The sequence below is a fragment of the Centruroides sculpturatus genome, unplaced genomic scaffold, assembly GCF_000671375.1.
Source record: "Centruroides sculpturatus isolate CEXI.00-Female unplaced genomic scaffold, Cexi_2.0 scaffold423, whole genome shotgun sequence".
Classification (NCBI taxonomy): domain Eukaryota; kingdom Metazoa; phylum Arthropoda; class Arachnida; order Scorpiones; family Buthidae; genus Centruroides; species Centruroides sculpturatus.
The window spans coordinates 224,426-234,909 of record NW_019384765.1 but is presented as its reverse complement, the minus strand read 5'-3'; the positions used below and the strand labels follow the sequence as shown (position 1 = coordinate 234,909).

Sequence of the window (10,484 nt, the reverse complement as noted above, 5' to 3'; positions counted from 1 at the left end):
GCGCTATCGCATTTGAGAAAAATTTTGATTAAAAGAGTAAGACAATCAACTTTAGATCAATTTCTTGTTCCTTACGGAAAGAGTTTGTTTGTTTGTTAAGTTATGGCAACGCAACACTTGGGCGATCTGCCTAGGGGAATGCCTTCTGGGAGGTGTTTTTAAGGGAAACTGGCCCCTATTTAGGCGTTATAGACGTGGAGAAAACCCGGAAAACTCCACATGGTCAGCCCGTCTGAGCGAGGTGCGAACCCACGAACGAACTCCCCGTGTTCAAGGTACGAAGACCACTTAGCCACTGGTGGATTTTTTTACCGAAAGAGACTTCGACTCGAAGAATCTTCCAATGAAGTGCTACCCGTTATTTTTTGGAGGGGATTCCCCTTCTAAGCATTAAGGTTCGTATATCTCCACTTTTCTGCCACCAACTACAACAAACGAAGGTATGTACAGTGCTAGTTTATTAAACAAAGTTTACATGTTTGTTGCTGTAATGATACATACTACGTTTTCTTACATTTTCATCAAAGAAAATTACTGTATATTACAAATAAAATCGCAAAAATTTCGGCGACTAGAACGGATTAATTGCATTTGCATTAATTTCTATGGGAAAAATTGCTTCGGTTAATGAACAATTCGGTTAACGAACGGAGTCGCGGAACAGATTAAGTTCGTTAACCGGGGTTCCACTGTACACAGAACTCGTCTAGGAAATAAGGCATCTGTGGAGGATGGATAGGGTGCTTATTGTACCTGTCGTTCTCTCCTGTACAGGTGTGATACCACACACACTATACAAAAGCCTGGGAACATTACAATTGAATAGAAATACATACATCACACTACAGAAGGCCACTATATTGAATTACATGCAATATTGTTAGGAAATTCCTGAATACAGACACTGACACACTTATTTAATTTTAGTTTTTGGTTGCTATGCCTTGACTCTGGTCCAGCATAGTACACAGCCACTGGTGTGAATCGAGTATAACCCACTAAACTCAACATAATAATAGAAAATGGCAAAAAGAAAATGAACTTTTAAGAGTAATTCAGCAAAACTTAGAAAATCAGTATCAGTGTTTCATCACTCATCAATTTTCAAAACTGGTATTTACCAGTATTTAAATGCTATACACTGAATAAACATCACTTCAAGAAGATATAATATTGGTCTGATGTACTTGATCTTAAAATTCTTTTAGTTTCTTCTTGTACTTTTCACTTACTGCTTGGTTTTTTTATTTGTGAGATTTAGAGTAAATGCCTCACAAGAAACAACTATCTGAGGTGGTCCTATCTCTGGATTAGAAACTGGATATTATAAATCTTGATTTTGATAGCTTCCTTCTTGAGAGCTTGTTTTTTCACAATGTATATTTCTACAAGGTTTTTCCTAATTTAATACAAATTTTGATGCATATTTTCTGTTCTACTAAATCTTCCATGACAGACTGCAAAAAAGTTGTGCTAATTGATTGAATGAAAATTCTGTGATTACTAGCACTTGAATGCATGAAACTGATATATCATATGTAAATTACAAAGAATCATATCTTTGATTTTTTCATTTTACTTGCTTGTTCCTAAAAATTTTTAAACACATCTTGTATACGTATTTCTAAGGAATAAATTTATGACTTTTTTTAATATATTTTCTTAAATTAAAAAAAAAATACAATACCTTCATAGCCACTGTCACAAACACAACCAGTTGATGTACAATCTCCATGACCTAAACAATGATGTGGACATGGAGAGCCAATATAAACATTTTTCAATGCAAATTTTGGTGCTGGTGGCCAATTGAGAAATTCAGATGCATCTTGAATCCAGCGAATAAGAACCTGACTGCATAAAGTTAAATATGTTTAAATTTTAAATATATATATATATACACGGCATATAAGAATTTACTTCTATGGTATGCCAATATCTTATAATAATAAAGAAATTTTTACTGTCTGTTGGCATTAAATGAGTTATTAATATGTAATTAAGAATAACAAGCACAAACACAAGCACTTTCAACAAATTCAAAATTGTCTTCTTCAGGAAACAAAGACGACAATTTTGAATTTGTCGAAAGTGTTAGTGCTTGTTATTCTTAATTATATATTAAAAACTCATTTAATGCTTTGTTCATTGCCTGAAGAAAACAATTTTGAATTAGCCAATAAAAATAAAAAGTTTAGCATAAAAATGAAAAGATAATATGGATTAAAATCAATGTGATTAGATCTGTCAGCATTTTTTTAAAGGATGGATCAGGGAACAATCATAATTTTTTCTATTGATTATTAAGATTGTATTGCACAGTTTCAGCTTGCATAGTCATTTTTATGGTTCCACACTAACTGTAAGTTAAAAAACAATTATGATACATGTAAATCTTATATGAAAAGTTTTATTAAAATTAGAGTTTTTAATTAATTATTTTTAAAAATAAATGGTTTAATAAGAAAGAACAAAACATAAAATAATTCAACAAAATTTTATTTCAATAATACAAATTTAAAATAAATTTTAACTAAAGTAAGATATGATACAAATAATATTATTAATTTAATTTTGTATAGCTGATATAAAATCAAAATTTATAGTTAATATCATTATTCAATAATTACAATTTATACCTTTGTGCAAAATCTCGTTTAACAGGTATTAAAACCCGAGTCCAATTACTATATAATCCTGAATAATAAATAGTAGCTTCATGAGCATCTTCTGTGCATCCTGAATCAGGATAACAATGATGAACTGCTAATTGCCAAGTTGCACCTGCATCTAATGAATATTCAAATGCAACAGCACTGTTCCAACTGAATTTCTCTGTACAGCCTACACTAATCTAAAAAATATAATTAATTTAATTATATAGTATAAATTATTGAAAACAAATAGATTAACTGAATAAATTTGCAAATATATCAGAAAGATATTTTTACGATTTCAAATAACTTTATTCTCAATACAAACAGTTTAATAATTTCTAATTGAGTTCAAAAGCTACATGTTCTGATTAAAAACAAAATTTTTATATTAAATTATTTTTGAATTTAGTATAACAAATCTATTATTTTATATAATTTCATTAAAAACACAATTACTATTAACACCAATCTTCGATATTGAAAGTTATATTACATTAGAAATTTGTGAGATTGGCTTGTCACAACATCAAGGAATTTGTGCAAATTAAAATTTAATAACTTGTATGAACACACAGTGTCAAGAATTAATTGAAATTAACTGTTAAAAGAAAAGAGCATTATATCATATCAGATGAGCCAATGAACAGTGAAAACATAATTAATAGAGTTTGATTATTGACTTATTTATGTCAAAATAGTAAATATATTCAAAGAAACAGACAAGAGAAAACATCCTTGAAAAGATGAGTCAATCCCCACATGATCGCCATAAACTTTTAATGACAGTTTGAGGATCTATCAAAATGAAAGATGAATTAAATGCCCATCAAAGAAGATTTGTAGAAGATATCTGAAAAGATGATTGAGAAACTTGAATAAAATGAAGAAACAAGATGAGAGAGTCATCTCTGAGTTTCCACAGATAAAACAGTCATGTTCCAAGCTTCCAGACAAGAAAGAGAATTGTCTCTATATTTGTTGATTCATAGGAATCAACCCAGAGAGTTTAAACTCAAATAATCAATTGAGATAGATTTTGGCCTCACTAATTAAACAGTTTTTTCATTACCTACTAAATCATTTCTCGACACAAGCAAAGAAGGACATTTTGAATAATTTAAGTAATTGGAGATAAACAAATAAAAGTTGCTCCGATTTCAAGGACTCAACAACCTTCTAATTCTGAAAAATCAATGTATATTATTGTGATATTGTCAAATATCAGACTGAAATTTTTAACCATCATTTAACTTACAAATCACTTGACTTCCAGTGCAGACCAGACGTTTGTATATAGTTAATCAGGGCCTCCAGCCCCTAAGCTTTTTGTATCTGATCTCAGTTTTTATCTATATAACTCTGTTCTCAAGATTAACTAAAAAAACTGATGAACAAATGGACAGATGACAGTGGAAATTTATAGGTCTGAAATCTACAAATTGCAGTCCAATGAATATATCAATACAACTAAAATCTTTTGAGACTACTCCAAAAAACTCAAGATTTTTATGCTTGAGTCATCTTGATCCAACTACTTCTGGATCTCTCTCTCTTTTTCTATCCCTGTGAACAAAATATGTAGCTGTCACATCTACTTGTACTGCACTTGGTTAAAAATTGCTTGGTTGAAACCAGCGAGAAAATTATACACAAAGTGCAAATGTTTTTGTCCGTGTTAAACGGGCATCATCAGGCAACAAACTACTGAGAAGACACAGAAGATTGCCAAATTTGTGTATAGGGGAAGGAGTGCATGATATAAGAAAAGAGCAGGGGAGTTTATATTTCATAGAAAGACTTCCAGGTAGTGGGGAAGGAGTCAATGTTGTGATAGTTTATGGCTGTGTTATGGCTGTGTTATGCCTCATAAATTTCCACTTGTTCTATACATCTTAGTACAGATTGTTTAGATTCATAATGTAGGAGGTGTGTCTCATGTGCTTAAACATCTAGAATAAGTGGAAATTTACAACACCAGCCTCCATAATGCAGCCATAAACTATTGCAACGTTGACTCCTTCCCCCTGCCTGGAAGTCTTTCTACAAAATATAAACCCCCTCCTCTCTTCTTACATCATACACCCCTTCCCCTACACATATGTTCGGTAATCCTGTGTTTTCTCAGCAATTTGTTTCCTGATGATGCCCATTTAACATGGACAAAAACATCTGCACTTTGTGTATAATTTTCTTGCTGGTTTGTTAGGTTTTTGCAGTGTTTTTTTGTGATAGTGTTAATTATTAAATAATTGAAAATACTTTAATTAAATTTAGAAAAATCTGAAGAAACAAAATTCTTGATTAAGTTAATATTTAATTGTCCTTTTTCAATTATTATTTATTATTATTATATTAGTGTATAATTTAATGGTATATCATAAAATAGACTTCTGTGTCTTCTGATGATGAGTTTCCCCAGAAGTATTTGAGAGAAACTGTTATTAAAGTGAACTGTAATAAAGCAGATTATTATTATTATTTTATTCTTTAAAGAACTTTGTGTTCTTTTGCATTAAACATCTATCATAAAAATTAAATTATTAAATTTAGTTTTTACAAAAATCAATTAACACCAATGGAATAATGAGATATACATTTTAGTCCAGTAATATTTAATCAATTAAAATAGATATATATTTTTATATTAAAAAAATTATTAAGCTTGTAATTTTTGTTCAAGTTTTCAATGATTTTTTCAATCATAATTATCCAAATTCCATAATATATGTAACAGAAAGAAGTTCAGGTAACAAAGGTTAAATATTTTATAAAATAATAGATATTTAGTTTATACAAAAAAGAATCAGATTAATCATTCTGTAATGAATTTTAGGAAATAAATATCTTCATAATTGTATACTCTTAAAAAGTCAGATTAAAAAAAAAAAACAAATATTTTAACCTGTTTGGTCCATCAACAAAATATCTTAAAATTAAAATAAAATATTAAAACAATTCAATTTACAGAATATAAAAATATAAATGACTAGTTAACATGAAAATATGAAAGATATATTTGTAAAATAGAATTAAAAACTAAAACAGAATGACTTCCTATTCAAAGTTCAGTTTAGTTCTTTTTGAAATTTAAAAATCTGTTTGTTTGCAGAACAGTATAATTTTTAATAAAAAACTATGCAGGATTATATATTAAAGATAAAACTATTTAACAAAAATAATATAACAGAAATTGACCATTGATCATTTACCATATCAATGTATCATATAATTATATAAATCTTTCTGTCATCTATGATAAAAGATGTCTAGTCTAAATGATAAATCATAAAAGATATAAAGTTCTAATTAAATTGAGAGAGAGAGAGAGATATGCAATCCAGGATACCAAATGACTTGTCATATTATTGGGCAATAATAAGACTAATTTAATAATATTAATTATATATAAAGTAATTTGACTAGAGGCAGATGATTCATTCAATTGCCATCTTGTGATAATTTTAATCATTTAAAATATTATGGAAGAAAAGAATTGACCCAAAGCAGGACTTGAACCTGCAACTCCCGCTTACTAAGCAGATTTTTTAACAGAACTGATTTTTGCAGATTACTGAACAGACTTCACTTCCAGAATTATTAATTTAGATGTAATTAAGCCATGAGCAATAAAGTTGTCTGCAATCAGCAATGTGACCAGTACAGTTATATTTTAATTAATAATTATGGAAGTGATGATTGGATGGAGGTCTGAATAGTGTAACTGGCAATATATCTGAATGGTAGACAGAAGTTGAGGATTCAAGTCCTGCTCTGAGCCAATGCTTTTCTTCCACAACATTTTAACTTGAAAATTAAAATTAACTTATTTATAATTATTAAAATTATCACATGAAGGCAGCCTGACTGTCTATCTCTAGTCAAAATTCTTTATATCTAATAATTAAATTGGTCTTATTATAGCCCAACAATACAGATCATTTGGCATTAATTAAATATTTGGTCTGTGGATTTATTGTTTATATTTTTAATTTAAGTTATGAAAAGTAACTTATTTAATTTAACTTAATACATTTTGATATATATACAAGTTATAATTAAAAATTTCACTAAGACTAAAATTATAATTTTTCTAAAACAATCAATACAATTCAAAACAATAAATAATATCTATACGTAAATAATGATGACAAATGTATTTTACCTGAAACATTATAACTTGACCTTCATATAAATCTAATGGTCTGCTAACTGCAAATTTGGTTCTTTCATCACCACTAAATAAAAGTGTTTTATTTTTTGATCCACACCAAAGTTGATTTGAAGTTTGTGTCATAGCTGACCACATTGACTCATCAGTTAATACATCCTTTAAATACATTATTTCAATTTACATATATATATATATATATATATTTTTTAAATATTTAATAAAAATTTATAAAATTTCAATCTTCTTTAACACACAACAGAACAGAACAGAACAAATTCATGTTTTATATGTATTATGGCTCTAAAACCACCATTTAATAATTAGACTTATTATACTGAGACAAGGAGATATGTATATCAAAAGGAAAATAAATGCATTTTTTCTTTTCCATATATGTACAGTATAATCTCCAAATAGCGGACACTGTCAGAATCAAGAAGTTTGTCTGCTATTTAGAGGCACATGCCAGCAGCCATATTGTATTGTCATCTACATATAATACATCATCTCGCAAAAAAACATGACGACCAGCTTCCCAGTATTCTTTTAAAAAAGTAACCAGGTTTTTATGGTGAACACTGGAATTAAACAACAGATCCGGTGCCAACCTAAATTTCACTAATCTTTCCCTACCCTCTTGTTGGATTTTTGTCTGAAATTTTTGCAATAAATAATTTTGACATTTCCAGGATGACAACTGGATGCAATAGAATTCCCGAACTTTACCGCGCAAACGGGAAATACCAACAATATTATGCCCCGACAGATCAGTCACATCCAATTCCTTAGAAAATAAGTTAACAATATCATCCCGCAAATCCAACTCGAGCGGAATACTATGATTAAACAACATTAAATTGCTTCTGTATGAAGCATTAACTTGTCTATTGTAGGCAAAGGAGTGTAACTCACCAATGTCGTCCAAAGGTAACTGATGTTGCTGTTCCAGTTTATCTAATACTTTAGAAAAGTCAGTTTCCACTAAGGACAAGGTTGACTGGTTGGCCATTTCCAAATTGGCGAGCCTATCTTCGATATACTTCAACTGTATCATTACTGCATTTAAAGTCATCTCCAAATATTGCCGTAAGGTTAACAATTCTTCTCTATCTGAGTCTGGAGGAGGTTTCCTCTTAAAATAATGTTCTAACTTTGGATATTTTACACCCAGATCACTCAGTGAACAATGATGTTTAGTTCCTTTCCGTTCTTCTTGGGTTTGCTTTAATGCTTCTGGAGGAGTACGTGGAAACATTTCCAAAAAAATAGAACTAATGACACAGAATAACACAATAGAGCAAAAAACATACCAACTTAGGAAGCAAATAAATAAAAGACTCAGTAATTTACAATAAAAAAACTGTTAACAAAATCTCCGACAAAAAGTCACCAGCAGCCAAGGTTATTTAACAGCTCCCCCCACATAATTAAAATATATATACAATATATTGTTTATTTTTTCAGCTGTAAAAATCTCATTTTAATTGAATCTCATTCAAATGTCAAGTTACAAAGATAATTAGCCATCCACTTCAAGGGGTGGGAAATATATTTGGAATTGTTATATTTATAACATCATTTATTGTTATTAATTTGTCCCCATTGTAAGAAATTTAAATTTAAATCAATAAACAATAATAATAATAATAATAATAATAATAATAAGCCCCCCAAAATCCTACCCTAAGTCCGTGTCAACCATCAGACCACGTGGGGGGCGGGCAACGCATAACATTAATATTTATGCGGCAAACAGAGTAAAGGTAACCCAACAATATGGAGAATTTTAATAATGTTGAACGTATAAAGTTGCTGCCTGGGGGTGATCGCCGGGGCATGTTTGGAGCTGACGCTGGACGTGACAGCATGCAAGCCGTCAGTGGCTCTCTGCTGAGCAGGCGGGCGAGAGTCGGGGAACCCAAAATGATTACAGCCGACCAACAGGGAGGAGAGGGAGCAGATGATGCCCTGCAGAGTAGGGCTTTGCCCACAGACACTGCTGGCTCATCAGCAATGACCACGAGTAATATATTAAGTAATGATAGAAGACGGAAGTGGTCAACAGAAGAATTAGAAGAACTTATGTTCTGTTATTTTAAAGCAAGATCAGAAGGACCTGGATTCATAAGCAGATTGGAGACACTTTTTATTAACAGGAACCCTAATAATCCTAAAATCCATAAATTTAACGGAAATACTTTGTCAACTCAAGCTCGCAGAATAATTAAACAGAAAGTAATATCACAAGAACTACTCAACCGTATACAAAAACAGGCAGAGGAAATAGCACCTACAGAACTGATTGAAAATGTGATTGCAGAACCAGAGAACAGTACAACATATACAGTGCACGATAACCAGTATGGTATACAACCCATAACAGATTGTGTAGAAGATATAAACCAACTGACACAAAATATAGTGGTTGATGAGGATCAAGAACCTATAGTTTTGCACTTTCTTCGAATATTGGCTGAAACGAAAGAAATCACATTTGAGGAGCGGTTATTTCTACCTAAAGCCAAAATAAACAGAAGTTTCATAGAAAATCTAAATATTCTCAATAAATATTTACCTAGTTTATTAATTACTAATAATAGCCTGCGTGAAATAAATGATATAATATATGCAGCTGCTAAAACTCTAATAGAAAATAATAACCAAACGCCATACAAGACTACAGAGATTACAAAACAAAAAAGTAGACCAGCTTGGGAAAAAAGAATACAAACTAAGATAGACAATTTTAGGAAAGAACTAGGACAACTAATGGAGATAAAAAGAGGAATTGACACACGTAGAATGAGAAAAATTAGGGACAGTCTTTATATAAAATACAATATCCATAATGAAAATGATCAAAATAATATTATAGAAGTCATCAAACAAAAAATCAGAGCTCTAGCAGGTAGAATTAAAAGATACAAAGAAAAGAATACAAAAAAAGATCAGAATAGGTTATTTAAAGAAAATGAGCACAGGCTGTACAGAGGTTTGGGAGACAATGCAAAAAAAAATATCAAATTACCAAGTAAAGAAAAAGTTGAAGAATTTTGGACGTCTGTACTGTCTATTCCTAAACATTATAATATAGAAGCTAATTGGATTAAAGAGATAGAGGCGGCCTCAGGTGGGATTAATACAGTAGAAGTAGAAGAGATTACAGAACATCAAGTAAAATTTGCTATACAAAAATTATTGAATTGGAAATCACCGGGAATAGACAAAATTCAAAATTATTACATTAAGTATTTGACTAGTGTTCACAAATATTTAGCTGTATTATTTACAAATATAATCTTAGAAATAGAGAAGTTAGAAGATTGGTTTACTACAGGTAAAGTCATACTTATACCCAAAAATGAAAACTCGGAAGATCCGAAAAACTGGAGACCAATAGCGTGCCTACCAAGTATGTATAAATTACTTACTGCTGTATTGGCTGAAGTGCTTTATGACCACTGCCATGAGAACGGCATAATAGCAGAGGAACAGAGAGGGTGTCGCCGCAGAGCCAGGGGTTGTAAAGATCATCTAATGGTCAATAAAGCAATATTGGAGGATGCACACCAGTCTCAAAGAAATTTGAGTATGGCGTGGATAGACTATCAAAAAGCCTACGATAGTGTATCACATGAATGGCTTCTTAAAATTCT

The 10,484-nt window shown here is 30.7% G+C and overlaps 1 protein-coding gene across 1 annotated transcript in view; it reads right to left on the bottom strand.

The window, feature by feature from the left end:
• Nucleotides 1–10,484, bottom strand: part of LOC111628903 (reelin-like) — a 283,387-nt gene that overhangs the window by 142,779 nt on the left and 130,124 nt on the right. The window contains exons 30-32 of the mRNA XM_023372760.1: nucleotides 6,820–6,984; nucleotides 2,640–2,854; nucleotides 1,688–1,854 (exon numbers count right to left, since the gene is read on the bottom strand). Of these exons, the coding sequence (XP_023228528.1) occupies nucleotides 1,688–1,854; nucleotides 2,640–2,854; nucleotides 6,820–6,984 (547 nt within the window). The remainder of the gene's footprint in view (nucleotides 1–1,687; nucleotides 1,855–2,639; nucleotides 2,855–6,819; nucleotides 6,985–10,484) is intronic.